The sequence below is a fragment of the Cygnus olor genome, chromosome 1, assembly GCF_009769625.2.
Source record: "Cygnus olor isolate bCygOlo1 chromosome 1, bCygOlo1.pri.v2, whole genome shotgun sequence".
Classification (NCBI taxonomy): Eukaryota; Metazoa; Chordata; class Aves; order Anseriformes; family Anatidae; genus Cygnus; species Cygnus olor.
Window position 1 is genome coordinate 201,950,310 of NC_049169.1, and position 21,928 is coordinate 201,972,237.

The 21,928-nt window shown below is 37.9% G+C and overlaps 1 protein-coding gene across 1 annotated transcript in view; it reads right to left on the bottom strand.

The window, feature by feature from the left end:
• Positions 1-2,246: 2,246 nt before the first annotated feature.
• Positions 2,247-21,928, bottom strand: part of DLG2 (discs large MAGUK scaffold protein 2) — a 1,015,643-nt gene continuing 995,961 nt past the window's right edge. Inside the window, 2 exon segments of the mRNA XM_040544402.1 lie at positions 2,247-2,346; positions 20,823-20,898. Of these exon segments, the coding sequence (XP_040400336.1) occupies positions 20,870-20,898 (29 nt within the window). The 3' untranslated portion in view covers positions 2,247-2,346; positions 20,823-20,869.

Consider the following 21,928-nt stretch of genomic DNA (forward strand, 5'->3'; position numbering starts at 1 on the left):
GTGTCTGGATGTTATGAAGATTCATCTTTCTAAGGACACAGATATTCAGGAGGGTTTAGCAAATCAGAAATATTCTACTTCTTTTTAGGCAGGGAAGGTTCTCCCTTTGTTCCTAGTGAACTACTATAGCACTTTCCTTGAAGAAACAGAATGGTTAAAATTCAGGTGTCAGTGACATTTGCTGTCTATCACTGAGAAAATTGGTCTTGTAGAACTGTTCTTCATACAAGAGAAGGAGCTTTCATCTTTAAATGGTGATATACTTTATGGCTTAAACAGAAACCATTAAAATGTTCCATAAAAAAATCAACCATGAACTGAATAATCTGTAAAACTGTGTGCATGGATGCGCATTCCTGTAATTAAAAAGCAAATACAAAACAGTAGGTGATGCAGTGTCAACATTCACATACATTTTGCTTCAATTACTTGGCACTTAAGAAAAAGAATAAGAACTGAAGGAAGAAGCAGCCAAACATATGCAAGTGCCATTTTGTTTAAATTATTTAGGTCTGGATACAGCATGTAATGTAGCTATTTATATAGAAATCAGCTGCAAATATTTCACTCTGTACTATTTTTCTGGTCTAACTTTCAAGGAAGCAAAATTGTTTCTTAACAATTATCTGACATGTTACACATTCTGCAATGCCAAGTCTTGAGACAGGATTACTGCATCAGAAAAAGAAATTGATTAAGGTTGCATGACAGAGAATAGGTTGCTAATGGTGAAATGGGTTCAAAATTAGCTTTGGAGAAGGCATGGTCTTCTCTAGCCTGCAAATTACTTCTTCCATTAATAACAAATGCTAATCTAAAATCCAGCAAAGTAACAAGCACTCCCATGCAAGAAGCTGAAAATGCAGAAGCAACAGCATAAAATAATTTTCTATTGATCTCCTCAGGATGTGATCAAGTTAAAATGTTTAGCTTTCCCTTTGGTTTGAGAGGGAGGGATTGTTGCTGAGAAGTACATTTTAGGCAGCAAAACAAGTTCTAGGTATGCTACTTTACGGAACTGCCAAGATAAGAACAATAACATACTGTCAGAAACAAAAGGTGTTACTACAGAAGAAGTTAAAGTGTCTGCTTGATACACCGTATGTTATTTAATATTGTCATGCAGAACAAAACAATTGAAACATTTTTTAAGCATTCACAGCTGGGTAACAAATAAAACTCTATCTTTTGCATGCTAGGAGTGGAGGGTCCTCAGAGAAGGAACAGAAGCCAAAACAAAACAAAACAAAAAAGGATTTACAGTGACCATTCCTGGGAACTTACTCAGAGTCTTTGTTCCATAACCGTCGTCACCTAATCCGGGGATGTCCTGCACGGAAGTCCCCAGAGAGAGCAATGAGAAAGGAAGAACAGCCGCAGAAGAGGAAGGAAGAAGTCAGTGGAATTGAAATGGATACTACCATGACTGACCATGTTGACTGAGCAATCTGGATCCCTGCTTTTTCTTTCTGAAACAACGTTAAGCCCATATTCTATGGGAATGCAGCCAATGAAAGAGGCAGTGACCATTACATGTGTCTTTTTTAGCTGTGACGAAGAAGGAAAAACCCAATAAACTCCCAGAAAAAATCCTCGCTAGAAAAAATTAGAAGGAGAGAATTATTAAGAAAAAAAGTGAATTCTCTGGGCTTGGAACCAGCATAGATTTTTAATGCTGGTTCTCTACACATACAATTTAAGCAAGCAGTAACTGCCTGGGGACGTACACATTCCAAGATCCAATTTACTTCTTTAAGTTATTAGTGCAGATGCTTCATTTAGTTTTTAAACTTTTGGTGAAGCTGTCCATGGCAATCAACTTGGAGAATGTCAGAGGCACAATAGAGATTCGCGCAGAACTTTTAAAAAGTAACAGTTTAGTTCAGTATTCTAAAAGAAATCACATTTGCATAATTTTGAGCCAGTTCTGATCTGGAAATATTTAATCAGAGCCAAGTTCGGGTTTTCACAGGTGCCACAATGATTTTAAAAAAGCCACATATTTTTAAGAAAGTGAAGAAATATTATTCCAAATGTTAAGGTCACTGTTTCATTCTTCTGAAAATTATTTTTCCGAGGAAGGAAGGACCAGCTGGATCCAAATTGCAGTCACACATTGGTCACAGTAGTAATACCTCGCCTGCCTGCCTACAACATATATTTGCCTAGATGCGTGGGATACTGGTATCATGCGTGTCACCCATTTTTTGTGCTGCATGTGACATCGTCTCCAAGAGGTTACTTACGTTCTGGATCACTTGTTTCCTGCTCACTCTGCTCCTTGCTCTTGTAGAATGGGAATTTTCGTGAAAAGATGAAGTTCTTTTTACGCTTGTCATTGAATGACTGTGAAGGAGAAAAGGCATGGGGCAAAAACAGGGACGTCTAATTGTTGTCACACTCATGCTGACAAAACAACTAGTTTGTAAAAGTGGAGAGAACTGTAGTGACTCAAATCAGTCCAAACCAAGCGGATGGGAAGAATCACTAGTGGTGAGTGGTTGCGGTGAGGCCTGCAGGTTGAAGGCAAAGACCCTGGAGACTGAATCGATTTAATTACAGAGTCTCAAATGACAAACTTCAGCTCCTTATTTGAGAGGTATTGTGTTTGACTTGCTCACATAAAGGGCTACAGATGGCTTAGCATGCTTTGAGATCAAGGCACTCATCTTTAATCATAGCAGACTGCGCACAGAATTAATGAACTGGCTGAAAAAGAATAGGCTGCAAAGAGGAAAGAGGAAGTATTTGATTTTCTTCTAGCAGGTGTGTGAATGCAGCTCTGTGACTATTACAATCATATATGATTTCATAGTGCTTTATTTGTTCTCTTAATTGGCAACTTCTTAAGTGTGTTTTAATGCCTTTTTTTTTTTTTTTTGGCAAACATTTTAAAAAAATCACTTTGTTTTCTGTTTTATGTATATATTTACTCATTAGGTTCCTCTGGATATGCTTTTAGTTTTATGTGATTTAGAGCTGGGATTCTTCTGATAAGCATTATTACATTGCATATTGAGCAACACATATCACTTTATTTCTTCAAATAGGGAATTAATATGGAGGAAAATGTCCTTTTTACATGACAAAAAGTTTGGCTTAATAGACAGTTGCAAGGGTTCATGGCACATTATGATGTAAAAGTAGTATATAACTACTTGGAACTCCTATTTCAGATACTAAATGAGGAGTTAAGGTCCTTGTGTAGTCAACTGACAGAAGCTGGCATTTCCAGAGGGAACCTATACTGAACTATAGATAGTGCTTAACTGAAGTGATCTGTGTTGTCTGTCAGACAATGTCCTGTGCTGTTTCCCATACAGAATATAAGCAAAGCTCAGACTCATGTTCTTGCATGTATCACCTCCAAGAAAGCAGAGACCTTCTCAGCTCATTTAAAGAAACAATCTCATGTGTTTGGGATTGCTTGAACAAAAACATAACCAGTATTTGTCTCCAGATCTGAAATGGAACAGATTTAGGGTTTCAGATTTTTTTCTTCTTATTATTTTATGTTATTTTATTTTATTACATTTTGGAAGGACAACATAAAATGTAGTTTAAAACGTGTATTTTTTTAAAAGATGTGAAGGTAGGTAATCAAAAACTCTGTTAAAATTGTTGTCTACTTGTGTCACGAAAGTTTCATGCCACTTTTACATTTCAAGCATATTTAAAGTTCAGTAACTGAAAACAAAGGAAAAAAAATGCACATGTAGAATAAATGATCAATGAAAATCTCTGAATATGTAAACATTCAATGTGAAATTAATATGGAGGTCATGCACAAATAATCCAGACAGCATGCAATTTCAAAACAAAGCAAATATGAAAGAAAGCCAGAGGTAAAAAATGTGTATGTAGGATTAAACCAATCTGCGGATGAAAAGAGGACTGACATGCAGATTATATCACTTTAATGACCTAAGGATATCATTAAATTATAATGTGTTTTCTGTGATAGTTTCTTTTATTTTTCCAAAGAAAGGAATGTAGCATGTTAACATTTCCCAAGTTGTGAAAATGATGTTTGTCATGATTCATCTCAATTTGATATAGTAATACTATAGGCATTGCACTTAAAAAGGAAAAAAAAAAATAGATATATACACACTATAGCACCTCAAAAACAAAACAAAACAAAATAAAACAAAACAAAAAGTTGTTTTTTTTTAAGTGACAATCGCTTCATTATCAAATGCCATTTCACTTTCAAATTAAATAGAATGTTATCAAATGGATATATAAATATGCTGTTTCACAAAGATTCTATGATAAATAACCACTTATAAATATTAGCTTTCAAATTTTTCCCCAACAGTCTATAGCAAAAACTTCAGAAATCCATTTGCATTGGAAGAACATATATATATACATATATATTTTCAAGATTATGCACGATCTAACAGAATATTCCAAGTTAGACAATTGTACTATACTGTTATATGAACTTTTTCTCCTTTTGCAATTTCAAATATTGGGTAGCTTGTTAAATGAGATATTGTTCCTTCAATTTGGATAATCAAAATCTGGCAATTCATAGCAGGAGACTATTATGTCCAAATGTGCTGATATCCATACCAAAAAACCTTTTTCTTAAAATAATGCTGACTCAGTTTATTAATATCCACATGCAAATGTTTATGCATGTGTCAATACTTCTATAAATTAATCAATGTGTATATTCATGTTATTTACCACAAACACTACCACAGTGTAGTCATATACATTATATTTAAAATAATAATAATTAAATAAACATAAAATATTATAAAAGAGTAACCTGTGTCTGGTAATGCAAACTTATTGAAATAATTCATCTTTACTTTTAACTGAATAGGCTTACTGAGCATTTATTTAATTGCACATAAAGTGCATGATTTTTGCAAGAAACCTAAACCAGGAGCCTGGATTTTGTTTTTGTATCCAACATAAATGTGATTAAAATCAGGTTGGCAGTCTCCACTTCAAGGATATGAAATCCTGCAGACACCCAGCAACATGGTTCTTACAGATACCATGATATATATTTGTAAAGTACAGAGATATGGGGGGTGGCAAAGAGATGATAGGGAGACATACAGAATAAAACCAAGGTTTTATCAAACACACTGTGTTAAATCTAGATTTTGTTTTGTTGAGGGAAGAATAGAGATCAGCAGTGGATACATATTTTCTTTTTTAGGAAGATGCTTGTGAGGAATGGTGGTTAAACTATAAAAATGAGATGTATATTTTTGAGAGGTTTTATTTCTGTAAAATGGAAACTTTGAGACCGAATAACATTTTCTGGAGACAGTTTTCACAGGGTCTCCTTACGTTGCCGAAGAGCTGTGAAATGGCAAGAAGATGACTGAGAGAGGTATTTGCCTGCATCTCTCAGCCTGATGTAGAAGTTGCATGCAACCAGAATTGAAATTGTGATATCAAGCTTAGGCTTGATCCAACAGTATTTATGCAGGCAGAGTTTCTGAAAGTCAGTGAAAAAGTGCCTGAAAATGGATTCCTGTGCAAGTTGCAATGTCTTTGCGTAAACATTGTAAAATTCTGTAGTGGCAAATAACTTGGGTATTTCAGGCACAGGTTTTTTTCAGGCACTGTATGATAGACAGCTTTTATAACTCACTGCCATGGGTTCACACAGCCTACCACTAACCAAGGAACTGGCATTAGCAAGCACTTTGTATAGACAGGTGCCTACAATATAAAAGCAGATGAAATTTTCAAGTGCTGTTTGACAACTGAACAGGCAGGTCATTCTGCACAACACTAACTATGATGAAAAAATATTTTTTAACAGAAAAAGAAGGGGGGGGTTGGGAAGCTTTCACCAACCTCCTGGCTTGAATTCTTATTTTGACATTACTTAGCTATAAACCTGTGTTTTGAAGAATCCAGAAAAAAATTGTGATCTGCATTCTTGCTTGACCAAATATCCCCAGATGGCCCCAGTTTTGTACATGTGGCTTACAAATATAGCTTTCCTCAGTTGTGACAGACATTAAGACACTGTGTGCTTTTTGTTCTTAAGAACTCCCTTTGGTATTTTTTTTTTTGTGTGTGTGTCAAGAATATTTTTGTATTCCAAATGCTTTTCTCTAGATGCAGCAGCCTTACAAATGTTACTCATCAGCTATTAGCATAGTGTGTTTTAAAGGAAATTTTCATGTAAAGTTGAACAAACAATCCAATTTCAGAATTTGCTCTGTAGTGGTAAACATCACAAAGAACAGTGCATCAGTAATTTGATGGGTGTACCATGCTGCAATTGTCAACCATTACATTGTTTATTCGAGCTCCCTCCCTATATTTTTCCCAGTACAGCTGATCCAGCCTGTACTGTATTTAGTGCAGATGTGCTCTTGATAGAGGTTGTCCTCTTTATGTTTTTCAGGAGAGTGCAATATATTGGAAAAATATTTCTTCTAATGTTCTAAAAGCTCTAAAAGCAGTTATCTAGTCTAAAAGCCATTGAAATATACCGGGAATGCTTTATTTTGGTATTTCATTCAACCAATGCTAATCCTCACTCCTGAGCTTGGAGTCATTCCTTACTGAATTTTTGCATCATGATCTGTTTTGATAACTTTGGGACTTTGGGGAACTTTGTGACAGAAGAAGCTCAGATGAAGATATCTCTACTTGCTTAGCTTTTCTTAGAAGCTGCAGGAAGAGTTAGATCTTGGAAATTTGAAATGAAAAAGTGTGAGCCTGATTAAAAACTCCATGCTTTCTAGCTTTAAAAGGCAAGGGTAGTACTGTTTAATATTCATAAATATGAAATTTTACTAATCTTTCTTAACACTGATTTAATGCCACTTATCAGTCAGCAACTCAATTTTAATTCCTAACAAAACAAAGGTTGAAAACAACACCAACTACCAGGGGAAGAGAAAGACTAATAGGCTTTCAAGAAAGCATGTAAAAACAGTATTTCCAATTCTGCAAACATGTTTTTAACTTCGTGCAAGGTTTGAATTGCATTCAGAAGGGAGTACTCATCTGCTAATTTATATTGCATCGGTGTTGGCAGGATTGAAATGCCAATGTACAAAGCCTGAGTATGTGGCAGGCAAGGTCATGTGCAAGTACTTGAAGGTTGTACACAAAGAGGGGGCAAAGGATTTGTTCAAGCAGCAACACTGAAATTAATAGTGTGAAAATAAGAAAGGGCAAAGCTCCTTGACAGTAAAATCAATTTGGGTGTAGAATAATCTGCCCTAAGGGAAGCAGAAAAGCCGAGATCATTTTTCACATTTAAAAACAAATCTACCAGTCTTAAGTACTACAGGGAATAACACCGCAGTGCTGGGGGAGAAAGGGAAAGTGGGGTGATGGGACAAGAGCCAAACAGTGAGCCTCTGCCAGCTCACATGCCTGTGCTTCTCGAGGAGCTGCTCACAGCCCAACACCATGGAGCTGTACCAGAGCCCACATAGGCTTTCACCCAGCCTGGCTCACAGGCAGGGTAAAGGTCTCTTCCTCTCCTTTCTCAAGGCTGTCTCTGGAGCTAGAAAGTTGTTTGATGTTTGGCAGTGTTGTCCCGATTCTTCTCTCTCTCTCTCTTTTTTTTTTAAATTTACTTCCCAAAGTAACTTTCCCTCTTAGAGCTGATGCACTACATCAGCTATAGATCCTGCTGATAAACCTTTGTGCACGTCAACCTGTTTCAGCACCTTTCGTGCAACAGCAGTGATGATGAGAGAGTCTCAGAGATCAACAATCATATTAGTATGGACTTGGCAGACCTTTGTGACCATCTGATTGCCTGCCCAGGCCCACAGCTTTCCACAGGGAACATTGCAGTACCTCTATCAACTTGATCTTCATTCCTCAGTTTTGACCAGATATTTTCTAAAATCTTTTTCTTAACTCTGATTGCCAGTTAACTGCTGGTGCTTCCTCACATTTGCAAATGAAACCAAGGATTTTGGTCACCCCTATGCAATCTTTTGAGTTAGTTCACTAGTAAACAAAGCTGGAGAAGATGTTAGTTAGCTAATACAATATAAACAACACAAAACTTACTCCTTTATCACTATTCTTTGTAATTTATCATTTATGACCATGGGTATAAACTACTATATAAAACGCCCCTTTGCATAAACAATGGGCTACATAAGGACCTTTGTTACACTTCTTTTGTAAAGTAGTAGTGGAGAAGGATTTAAAATACCTACATGCCTTCAGACCGTTCACTGTAAGCTAATCAGAGCAGACTTACTTTGCAACTGCCCTTTTGAGTTAAAAGGAGGTAAGTGACTGGGATAGCAGACGGAATAATGGCAAAGATCTCACTCAGGAGACAGTCAATCATATCAGGTTCATTGCTATCATTTAAAATGTTTATGTGTTTGAGCTTTACAGCTAAAAAACATAAGAAATAAAGTGATAGGCAAGCAAAATATAAAGTCACTGTAAGAGACTGGTACAAGGTTTGTTCAGGGGGTGCATCTCCCACATCTTCCAGTAAAGCACATCATACTGCCGGTCTCACAGATGGAATATCAGATTAAATGGACTTTGGATTTGACCCTGTTTGGCAGTTCCTGTGTTCCTATAACCTTCCAAACATGGCCTGTGAGTCACAAAGTCAATCACCACTAAATGGCTTGAATTTGAGTGAGCCAGAAATAAAGACGTGAAATACAGAGACTGTAACATCTTGGTGAGTGTTAACGCTTAACGCTGCTCTTCTAGAGCTCTGTGTGAACATTTTTCTGTTTCTAATTCTTTGAATCTATTGCCAACACTATACATTTTTATTTTCAACCACTGGAATGCAGTTCCTGAGGTGCTTTTCAGAAGAATAGCCAAACTCCTATGAAATTACCTATACATACATGCAGATCTCCTACCATTTGATTCAGGGTATTAGACAACAAGCTATAAAAATAGCACACATATGAAGTTAAACTCAGCACAAATTTCTGCTGGAACAGCTTAGAAGAAAAGCAATTAACTCGCAGCTGTAAACTTAGGTATTCTATCTGTGCTAGCAAATTTTCACCCTCTTGTATTTAATCTGTGACCAATTTAAACTTTTTAACCCTTACGTCAGCAACTCTCCAACTTTCCTCTTACCTAAGCAGGATGGCACAGTCTTATAATGGCACAGAAAACACTCATTGATATTCTTGTTCCTAACATTGTGGCCACCTAAGAAGCAGTGTTATCTCATAAATAAACTTCACAAAGTTATCAGGTTGAAAATCTATGAGACTCATGTATTTTAATTGCTCGTTAACTGCAGAAATGACTCCACCAGTATTTCTTTGACTGATAAGCTGCCAACAAGCAGCAATATTTTTGACCATCAGGATATAGATCAACCCCCAAACCTTTATTCTCACATTTGAAACTCTATTCCATTAGGCTTACAAATTTCAGACATTTATAGTCTATATTTCTCAATGAAATGCAAAATTTTTATTTATTTATTTATTTTAATTTGAAAGAAAATTTCCACTGGATTTTAAAAGAAAGTTATGAGAACATATTTCTTCATTTCAGGTGCGTAAAAGCCTCAAATTTGACCTGACAGTGTTTTCCATAGTTCCTAGAACTGTTTCATCACTTTAAAGAAAAAAAAAGGTTCCTTAAGGCATGCCAGTTCCCTGCTACAATCAACAATGCTACAGAGGCATAAATCAAAACTGAAGACTCACTTGTTTTCCTTTACTTCCGTTTGTGACCAGGACACAACAGGCATTATTATTAAATTAATGTAAGTCTTTGTAGAGAGCCTCGGGATACCCTGGAGCAACAAGACACTATACAGTTAAATTTTCCTGGCTACATGTTGTTTTATCAACTGAATTTCATTTGATTGCTTCAGCACATGTGTGAACTAGATGCTGATGACAGCAGTATTTCCAATGTCCCTTGCAGAAATGCTGAACAAAATGTGTTTGGCTCAAGGGGAATGAACAGGGCAGCCCAATAATATGGGCTTAGGTCAAAACAGATGGGCCTGGCACCAGCTCCAGCTGTCATGAAATGTGAAGACAGGACTGTGGAGGAGGTGAAAACGTGTGGAAAGGCAAGTACAGATGGACAAATGAGCCCCATCTTTCCTCTGCTATGGGGAGGAGCAGCCTTCTCCAAGATATGGGCTGCAGGAACAGTGCTGAGATCTAATTCTTTCATGACCCCCACTGGTATGCCATTTCTGAGGTTGTGCAGCCTCTGGCAGAACTTAAATACAACAAAGAGAAAACTGGAAGCAAGACAGCATCAGAACAACACAAAGAGCTTACTGCTTCTCTGCCCTGCGCTGGACAGCTTCACGCCAAGTTTCTGAAGAGCAGCTTCAGACCTACTAATGCCTTGTGCCAATAAAAAGTCTTTGTGCAGAAAATATCTCTGCTCAGCAATTTTCTTCTAATACTTTCCATCAGCCTTTTTTTGGCTCCTTATGAAGATCTACCTAGAGGTCTTATGGGTTGTAAGAGGAATTTTTGCAACATGGTTTCACATGGATTTTTTATTCTTGTCATTCATTTCTATTTCGTCATAGAGGAAGCATTCTTGAATGCTTGCTGAAGAGTAACAACTAAAATTCAATATTGCAGAAACAATGGTTTTGTAAAAGATTTTATGTCAATTAGTAACAGAGATATAAAACCAGAAATTTTATGACATGACTGATTTCCAAAGTTTATTTTAAGAAGCAAACATGAAAATTTGTTCTTATTCTCTGGTTACAGCAAAGCAAATTTCAATCATTCTAAGACGGGGGAGTGTACAGTAAAATACTGATTCACAGCTCCTAAAAGAAATGACATGCAGAATGATTTTCTATAAAAAGCTCAGTTCTGAGTAGAAGGGGGTTTTCTTGTCTGTAGATTTTTCCACCTATAGCTCTACAATTAAAGAAGTTCAGGATCCTGCACTGTCTTTGCAGGAACAGCATAGTTTTTATCGACACCGCAGGAGCTATACGCTGGGCTGAGCAGGGAGCTTACCCCTATGTATTTCTAGATAGCTTCATCTAATGGACCTGAACGTACCCCAGCATTTACATTTTACACTTGGAAAAGTGGTGCCAGAAGACTTTATGCAGACTATCTGTTATCACAGGATCACAGATTTGTAGGGGTTGGAAGGGACCTCGAGAGATCATCGGGTCCAACGCCCCCTGCCAAAGCAGGTTCCTTAGAGCAGGCTGCCCAGCTAGGCATCCAGACAGGCCTTGAATATCTCCAGAGAAGGACACTGCACAACCTCCCTGGGCAGCCTGTTTCAGTGCTCCGTCACCCTCACTGTGAAGAAGTTCTCTCGCATGTTGGTGCGGAACTTCCTGTGCTCTATCTTGTGGCCATTGCCCCTTGTCCTGTCCCCACAAACCACTGAAAAGAGGTTGGCCAAATCCCTCTGTCTGCCACACTTCAGGTATTTATAAACACTGATAAGATCCTCTCTCAGTCTTCTTTTCTCCAGGCTGAACAGACCCAGGTCTCTCAGCCTTTCTTCGCAGGGAAGATGCTCCAGGCCCTGTATCATCTTTGTGGCCCTCCGCTGGACTCTTTCCAGGAGATCCCTGTCTTTTTTGTACCGGGGAGCCCAGAACTGGACACAGTACTCCAGGTGAGGCCTGACCAGGGTGGAGTAGAGGGGGAGGATCATCTCCCTTGACCTGCTGGCCACACTCCTTTTAATGCACACCAGGATCCCATTGGCTTTCTTGGCCACCAGAGCACACTGCTGGCTCATGGTCAACCTGTCGTCCACCAGGACCCCCAGGTCCTTCTCCTCAGAGCTCCTGTCCAGCAGGTCGTCCCCTAGCCTGTACTGATACGTCCGGTTGTTCCTTCCCAAGTGCAGGACTCTACACTTGCTCTTATTAAACCTTGTCTGGTTTCTTCTTGCCCATGTTATTAGTACCTCTTTTTTATGAGGTTATTATTATTTTTTTTTTCACTGCAACTACTAGTGCAAAGATCAGTCCAGAAGAAATGACTGAGATGGCTAAGTTAGCTCTGAAACTGCGTAGTCTGGATACGGCCCTGTGGTCCTTAACTTTAGATTATTATATCTGATCAAGATTAAATGGATAAAGCTGTCATGCCTTGTCCCTGTCATGCCACAGCCCCATGGAGAACTGAAGAGTGATAACTGTCTCACGGTGCATTATAATGGCTGCTCTGTGTTTTAGAAGGGGCACCCAGCTAAGGCTCACAGAAACAGGATTTATTGCATCTGACTTTGAACAGGTACACTGTAGGTGCCTGTGGCAAAGGCAGTGACCCCAGGCTCGCTTCAGGCAGTGATTGACCACATCTCTTTCAGGCAGCAGAGATAGGCTGGGGTTCTGGACCATGAAGAAAGAAAGAGTTATTTATTATGGTATTTTTGAGGTGGAGAAATATTAATTTATGAGACAGCAAATTCATTTTATATAAAGATCAGCTAATATTTTACAATGTTTATATAATTGTCCCAACATCATGTGTAACTAATATTTCTGCAGGAAGTCATATTTAAGGCTTTCTAGACATGCAGGTAAAATTGTCTGATGGGTAAAAGCCAAGCTAAAACATTATGACCCATCTCTGCATGTGCTATTTATATCTTTTCTGGAAGTTTATAAATAAATGGCTAATTGAAGCATAATTTAGCTAGAAATTATCACCTTAAGCAAATTATTTTTAATATCACTAGGTGTCCAATAATTGTTTGGCACTGAGACAATAAAACATTTTTCTTTGGGGAAAATTGTAATGTGTTTGTTGGAGTGTTATTGAAGACCCATTTTGTTTATACAGTCAGGGCCACACTGTAGCATTCTGGATGCTAAATATTATGAGGAATGATAAGTTATTAGGAATCAGATCAGCTCATAACAAAAATTTTATTTGATTTTATTTTATTTTTAATGCAGCTGAAGAAATCTAGCAGTCCTTAGCAAAAACATATACTAGGGCTCAGGCCAGCTTCTCTACTGCATTTAATGGGAAAGTTTTTTGCCTGCAGCACACTGGAAACATGACATAATGGACCTAAAACAGAAAACTAAATCAACTGATACTGCAAGTGGAATCAGCACCAAGGAATAGAAAAACAAACAAACAAACAAACAAAAAACCCTAAAATTTAATTACACAACAAAGTTGGACTTTGCATTTCAAATGGTCAGAATTAGTCAGAATTGACAGAACAGGCCTTACAGGAAAACTAATCTCCTACAGCTTTCTGCTAACAAAGGATTATCTACATTTTAACAAAGGCTAGCTACAAAAATTTGGACTGAACTAAAGTGCTTTGACAGTCACAGAGCAGAGTAAGCAGCAGAATCATGAATTTTCATGATCTCATCTGGGATCACATTAGTGGGACATACATCTGCAGGACAAAGAGGTTCAGTAAATGCCCACAGCCCCTGGTCCTTGCCAGGGCTATGCTGCAGGCTTGTCTGTGCCCTGTGTCCATCCCACCTTGCCTTGCTGATTTGGTGTCTGGGCTTGATTTTGGACATGGAAAGTCAATACGGACTTTCTGGGAGCCACAGGGCTGTGGACCAACCTGGTTTGTTGCCACCAGATTTGATGTTCATGCTGTGGGACTGCCTTGAGTCCCCGTCGAGCACCTTTCTCCTGATGCACCCTGCCACCATCAGTCCTTTGTTGTACCCAGTTTTTTGTGCTCCAGATGATATCCTTGGTAGCTGAGATCTGACTACAGCTCACTCTGCCCTCTTTAGCACTTCTTTAAAAATAGCAGTAAGTGTAGAAATAGAACAGCAACACTGCAGCTGCATTATTCACTGGCTGCTCATCGAAAATTACAGCAGTGTCAATCTAGAAAAAAATATAAAAGTACTGGATTATGCAGGCTAAAAACAGACACAGACAGACTGCTGCTAGGCACCTTGCTCCCAGGCATATGTACCTCAAATTTCTGAAGATTACAGCTATACAAATCAATGCTTCTTTTTTAGGCAGTGGTTGGAATACCAGTTGGAGATCAAGTTTTAGCTGAACTGAGCACTTACTCCAGTAAGAGTGCTCAGATTTCTTTGAATAACACCCCACAGGCAGCCTTCCCCATTAGAAAGAAACAAGAAATTAGAAAGACTGGTGGAGCAGAGAGAAGTCAGGCCAGATTGGCAAGAAGAGATAAATCTGGCTGAGACTGAGAATAAAGAATATTTAATTGTGTCAGTGCCTACGCCACCTTCAGTAACCCTCCTTCATTTCATCCTTCCAGGTAGGAGTATATTGCTTCATTTTTGTTCAAACTCTCTTCTTAGTAAATCGCTCCACCTGTGATCCCACACGTTCTGTTGTTTGACACGTCCATTGTCTTTTCCTCAGCATCTGTTGCTATTTTCTGACCACCAAATTTAGAGGAGGAAAAAAAAGGCAGACTCCCTCCTTTTCTCTTTTCATACACGAACAGATATACAAACACTTCAAGGTGCACAGAAACGTTATTGCCAATCCAGCATCTCTCCTTTCACTACCATTTAGCTGCTGACTTGAGGATATTCCAAAAACAAACATGAGGAAGCAATTGTGTGGATTATTTTATAAGGAAAACCTATGGGTCAATGAGTACAATTTTTTTTTCAATATGTTGAAGGATCTACTCTTTCTGTGTCAGTGCCATGTAACCCACTGACGAGTGTGTGTTACCAGGCTTTGTGCATCAGCAGTGAGCTCCATAGAAGACACAGGTTTTCAAACATGCTCAGACTGCGGATTTTGTTCTGCTTCTAGTATTGTCCCAGTGCCAAACATTTTAGCAAATCCATTTGTAATGTCAAATATTTTTAGAGGAGGAATGCAAAGAAAAGTTGGTAAAAATACACTGACTATGTGGAACACTTTCTGATTATGGACAGTTTCTCCATAAAAGTGGTGAAACTCAGAAAACTTAAGCCTAGTAAAACACCGATATCTGTTTGAAATTATCTTCAATAGGCAGAGAGAGAGGATGGATAGTCTAAAACATCCTTACACTTCCTAATTTCTGAAAAGTAGGGATTTGGTTGAGAAACTGTGAAACTCTAGGAGTTTTAACATTTCTAATGATGAGGACAGTGAAGCACCGGAGTGGACATTCGGGTAGAATGTAAAGTTTTTCTCATGGCAGGTCTTTAAACAGAGATAAGACAAATCTGCAAGACCAGAGAAAGGTACAGAAGATAGCCTCAGGGCAAGGCTTAGACTTAGTTACTGCCTGAGGTTCCTTACAGACCAGTTTTTCTCTGGTTTGATGACTAGGGCTGAAAATGATAATAATTTCTAGAGTATATGTATATATATATATATGTATATATATTTTCCTCAGCTTCTTAATAAATTGTCAAAATATGTTCTATGTATCAAGTCCTGACAGTCACTGGATTTTGACAATTTGGAAAAAAGGTACATTGAGTATGCAGAGGGTTTTATTTACAACACAATACTGAATTTGCTATCTCAGTCGAGCTTAGCTTTTCCCTTTCATGTCTCAATGCAGTATTACTAAAATGACAATAAAGCAAGAGGATGACCTTACACTGCAGGCAGGGCTGTGGGATCTGTAAACAAAATATGCTCATAAGAAATATTATTAAATGCCGTCAAGCTTCTGACTGTTACAATAAATACTTCCAGAGGTATTTGGAGGGGCAGGCTGAGTGTAATGTGGGTGATCTGTCTGTAATATCAAAAGCACTGTGAATGCACTAGGGAAAATGAATGGGAAAGGCTGATGGATATTGATGGAGTAATATGGTGTGGGTCACAGCCCAGAGCTGTTGGGAAGAGATTTTGGAGGAATGGGACAGGCCCCTTTCTTGGCAGGCATCTCATCCCCACTGGGCAGCCATATAGAAAGACTGCGCAGTTATCATGGACTGAACTCCCCCAGGCACCCTGAATACACATTAAAAGCTGAGAGGCTGGAAGAGGCATGAGATTTGTTTCTTTGGGAAATAAAATTGGTTATTTATCAATAAAAACATTCTGGAGTCACTGGCCAGTTAAGGGGTGAAATGAAAAGGCATATGGTATAAAAAAAAAAAAACAGTTTTCTGTTTAACTTTTTTTTCTGTTTTACCTAAACATTATGCTTCAAGATAGTGCAATACTCCTCTGGGACAAGAAACATCCATGAATATTAGAAAAAAAGTGAGATGTTGATAAAGGTCTTTCCAAGAGCCACAGTTTCTGCTACAAAAATATTTTCAAGAGACAGTCAAGAACGTGCATATAATCTGACAGTGAGAACAGCAAGAGAGATGCTATTTCTGTCTCCTGAAAGACTGGTTGTAATTACAACAGTTAAGAAAAAAGTAGATTACTGGCTTGTCTCTTTCTCCTCTGTAGTATTTCTGTCATTGTTTGGCATTCTTTTGATTCAGTAAAAATCTGAAAAGCCCTCAGCCACTGTAGGTTTTAGGATTGATAAAACAAAGTCTGCTCTTGCTAAGCCTGAAGCTTGTGGTAGGCATAATTACTAACAGTTCAGTATGCTGCTTTGATAGATACATAACCCTGCTCATGGCTACTAACATGGTCCTTCTTCTGGTGCAAAGGTGAGCATCTAAAGATGCTTGGGAGACGATCTTGAGTTCAACATAGCATAAACAATACTTTTTAATTAAGTTTGTGCTCACATAACTCCAGTAGCTTCCTTTAACATAAACATTTTATATAAACCTTTGTGCTGCTCCATTTTCCATTGGTTATCCATAGACCAGTTGGCCCCATAGACTGAGAGAGAGAATGTTTAGGAAATTAACTATTTTAATTTAAATTCATTTGTGCTTTTTCAAGTTTGAAACTTTAAGGTAACCAATATCCTGGAAATGCTGCCCTTTGCTGCAGTAACACAGAGCAGCCTTCGGGAATTTGATGGATGGCCTGGTTGTTTTGATATGACACCCATGTTATTTAACAACTTGAAAAAGTTGTGAAGATCATTACTTCATTATGTAGATGAAGCTAGAGACTGAACTTGGTCAACCCAACTGAGGCACAATCAATGCTTGATTAAATGAAGCTGTTTATACCAGTCTTGTATTATTTTCCTTATTTTGTAGGTGGTAGCAGTTCTGACTGGTTTGATATCTTTAAAAACGTTAGTAGGATCTAGGAACCTGATGATTTTTTTTTTTAATTTAACATAAGCTGTACTAATGTTTCATTTGCTGCTTATACAATAAATGACGTATCTGAAACCAAACAAGTAAGTTTCTTTTGCTCTAAGTGAAGGGACTAGAAAACAAGACTTACAAGGAGCAGCTGAGAGAATTCAAGTCTATTAGTCTGGAGAAGAGGAGGCTGAGGGGAAACCTGATCGCTCTCTATGACTAACTGAAAGGAGGTTGCAGTGAGTTGGGTGTCAGTCTCTCTTCTCAGGTGACAAGGATATAAGAAAACGGTCTCAAGTTGTACCAAGGGACATTTACATAGGACATTAGAAAAGATTTCTTCATGAAACAGTGGTCAAGCACTGGAAAAGGCTGCCCAGAGAAGTGGTGGAGTCCCCATCCTTGGAGGTATTTAAGAGATGTGGACGTGGCCTTAAGAGACATGGTTTGGTGATGGGACTTGGTAGGTCAGGTGGATGGATGGACTTGGTGATCTTGAAGGTCTTTTCCAACCTAAATGATTCTATGAAAAGTAGACATGTTGGGTTAAGCCAACAGAGATCTAGTTAGCCCAGTAACTTTTTTCTGAAGTTGTCCAATAACAGATTTAAAAGAAAAAGCAAAAGAAGCATTATTTTCCCCTCTTTTAACCTCCCTGCTTCATGAAATGAACAATTAGTATGTCCTGAGCTACATGAACACAGAGTTGAAAGTTGTCACTAGATTCACTGCTTGAAAATTTATCTAATTCCTTTTAAACTTATTTATGCTTTATACATAATCCTGTTGTGATGGGCATCAGAATTTAATTTTGCATTGTACAGAAAGGTACAAAGGCCCAGTTGTACTAAGGCCTGATTTAAACTCAAGACCATAAGATTTCACTAGCGCTCCCCAACTGAGTTTCACATTCCCTGTTTTTGTATCCATCCTAATTTTTTATGTTTTTTAATCCACAAGCCATGGACTGGAGGATTCTAACGAAATGAATTGAAAGTGGTATAAATATTCTAAATCATACTTTAAAAAAATACTAGTAACTTTTTATGTGAGGTAACACACTCAAGTTTGATTAGAAAAAGACGAACTTTGGGGCCTTTGAAGAGGTTATCCTTCAGCTATCCCTAACTTAACAGGTTTATCAACTGTATTGCTGAGTGTTCTTAAACACCTTTTTAATGAGACACAAGAACCCAACCAACTACAAATGTCACACCGTCTATAATACTGTGTTTGTGTCTTATCTCTGAATATGGGATTAAAAATAAGGTACAAACAAATGAAAATGTGTAAGACTTGAAACTGGTAGAATATCCAGACAGTTCATATTTTAAAATCACAGAGAGAATTTAGCTCAAAGAAATTTTTTCACAATCTCATTAAAAAAAAAAATCTTCTGTGGCTTATTAGCTCTTAAGCATTGCTTCTACAAGAGAAGAAAGTACCTGGGGCTAGCAAGATGATTCATATAAAAATACAACACTATGAACCTCCTATGTGTGCAAAATGTTGAACCAGTTTCTGTATTCAGTTATTTATTTATTTATCTTTAAGTTTCCATGCATATCTCCTGGCCAAATTTAGAAACATCACATGAAATGTTATTCTCCCAATTTCATCTTTAGGGTAAATTAAACTGGAATGAAATTTCTCTCACTTGTCCACGTGGTCATGCACATATGAGCTCAACGGCGCAACAGACACCCACAAGCCCATTCCTATCTGAATTTTAGTTTGATTTCCAAACAGAAGAGTTCTCCTGGGCTTACTGCAGCCTTGTTTATCTGCGCTGAATTTCTTCCAGATTAAAAAAAAAAAAAAAAAGTAAAACATGCCCTGTTAGACAGCTTATGTCACTTCTTTTTGAACACTGAAAGACTAAATGGAAATGCTGATCATAGACACACTCATGCATATATGTGTATGTAAACACCACATTTTACATGATGATGCTTAATTTAACTGTGGACACTTTTTCCCTTTATGCTCTTTCAAATGCAAGCCTACATGATCTTTTCCCAAAAAGTCTTTTTTTTTTTTTTTTTTTTTGTATAGACAAAAGCAAATTTTAGCAAATACTAACAATAGAAAGTATGTTCCTAAAAGGCTACAACAGTCTTGATCTGTAATTATGCAATTTATGCATACTGAAACAAACATTGATATGAAGAGCTAGAAGATTAATGTTACACTGATGACAAAAAAGGAAAAACAATTTGGGGAATCAAGAGGTAATTAAATTCTTGACAGACTCACTTGAATAAGGACCATTAGTTATATGAATGAATTATTCCCCTGAGGTTTTGATTATATACACGAAATAGGCATTTAACAAGTGATTTCATTGGCAATATAGAGCATATTATCTCCCAAAATAAATGACAAAGTTAATTTACAGGGTTGCAGAGAGTGGCCATTTCAAATTTAAAAATGTAGTTCTGACTCCTGAAGAAACACGATGAGATAAAGAAGTCCTTTCACAATGTTGTCTATTATGTATTTTATAGCAAGTTACCTGCATATGCAAATAATATGCAGAGCCTGAATTATGATTCCATGCACCTTATAGATATGGAAAATTTGTTTCCACCAGTGCAATTATTCTGCATTTGCATTAAACTCAGGAACTGTTGTGCATGGCAGCAAGGGAAGTATTTACAAATTGCAACTCTGAAATATTATTTTGCTGGCATTTAGAGGCTTGGGATGCACTGCGCTAGGAACCGCTTCTCAGCAGGAGGAACGTTTCATCCTGCTAATCTGTTATAGTCTGAAGTGAAAGGACAGGATAAAATGGGAAAAAAAAAAAAAAAAAAAGAAAAGTATTTTTATCCCCATTACAGAGTGAAAGATTAAGAGCGAGAATTCCAAACTAGGCAGAAGACCACAAGAACCACAGGTCTGGAAAGGACCTACTGAACCACTTAGTTTTTGCTCCTTTCTAGCTCCCACCTATAACTGTGTCTTCTCGTCATTCAGTTTTGACCCTGCATTGTGTTTTCTGGAGCCAAATGGGACTTTTTGTTTGTGGCTTCAGGAGTACTCTCTCGGTTTGATCACTGAAGCCCTCAGTTGTAAATCCCATGCACATCAACTTTGTTTCAAAACCAAATCCCTGCAAAAGTACTATCAAGTGAATACTATACTGCTAAAATGTAAGCTATACTTAAGCAGAAAAATATACCTCCACAGCCAGTACTGCGGTCATTTTTCATGTTCAGACTCTTGCCAGCCAGACTGTAATGTGTAAGGTATTAAATATCAGACCAGTGAAAACAGTCAACTGCTGGGCACAATAAAGCAATGCTGAAGAGTGATAACAGCAAAAACACTGCTCTGGCCAGGTAGTGCTGGTGGGAAGGTACTTGCAGATTTGGTGTTGGCTAGCCCACCGTGCCTGCTGTGAAACACACCTGTGTTCAATGTCTGTCAAAACTGTCAAAGCAGAATGTCCCAAAACCTAAATTTTGCATTCAGGACTCTAACATTCAACCTTTCTTTTGAGATGTAACAGCTTTTGAAAACAGGAAATTAATATTTCCTGCCCTGTTCCATTAAACATATATCCATATATATTTCTTCTTAAAATCTACCATCATATTATATTTCTGTCTATATTTCACTACATTGCAGGCTTTTGTTGCAACAACCTAAATATTTCTTATGCTGCTGAAATTTTGTCTACTCTGAAACATATGAGTACAAAGTGCAACTTCAAGAGGTTTTGTTATTTACGTACCCCTTTTGCATCAATTACACCAGGCTTCGCATTGAATTTCACCGTCTTCAAACGGGCACGCTCCTTTCTTTCAACTCTGTGGAAAAGAAAACATGAATAAAGAATCACATGTTGATTGGAGCAGTGTTTTGTATGATGCATTTGATATCTGATCTCCTAAGACCTCTGGTGGCTTATTATGCGTGAATAGAATATCTAAAATCTAAAACAAATTTTACAAATTGGGAGAGACGTCAGGTCACTTCCTCAGCCAAGTAGCACTTTGCTGGCAAACACAGGACTGACTTTAAAGAGCCTTAGCTTTCTTACACCAGCAGAACAGCATTCCCTCCCAACACACACGGAGATGTGGTAAAAGCACATCAAGGATTTACCTTCTCTGGTTTAAGCTGTCCAGAAATTAGGCAACATTTATGGTTCTGTGGTCAGAGGAACAAAAGAGGGACAGAGAGAATAAGCCATTCACCTCAGTGCTCTCAGATGTGTACTTTGGGGTACAACAAATTTCTCTCTATGAAGCCACCTTTTTCTTTTCCTATAGAGGGAGCTTTGATCCCTAGTTTACATAAAGGATGAACATTTAGATTGTCCAAATAAGGCAAAGTGAATCCAATCTATTTTAAAAAAATACACCATAGTTTCAGGCTCACCAACAGCTTAAAAGTTATCTTAAAATACCTTAAAAAAACAACATGTGACACATAGCAGTGGTGAACAGTACCTAAACTCATGGCAAACGCAAACTAAAAAGGACAAAGTTTCACCTGATGGACTAAAACATAAGAAATCAGAGTCGTAGGTACTTTTATCTCTCCCTACACCTCATTTTCCATTTGCTCCCTGGAATGCCCCCCCCCCCCCCCCCCCCCCCCCCAATTGCTGTCTTCACCACAGCTGAAAACACACTCAGTAATAAAAGTGGATAGGTTTTAATGATTTTAACCAGTTGACTCTGCTGACTGGGATGGTCAGGTAAGTGCTGCAGCAGGTCTGCTGGTGCAGACTGGAAGAGGGGGAAGGGGAAGAGGGGGAAGGGGATGCTCCTTTCCTTATTCTTCAGAGCAACCTTTGCCTTAGATCTCCAAGAAAAACAGAAAATTTCTTTC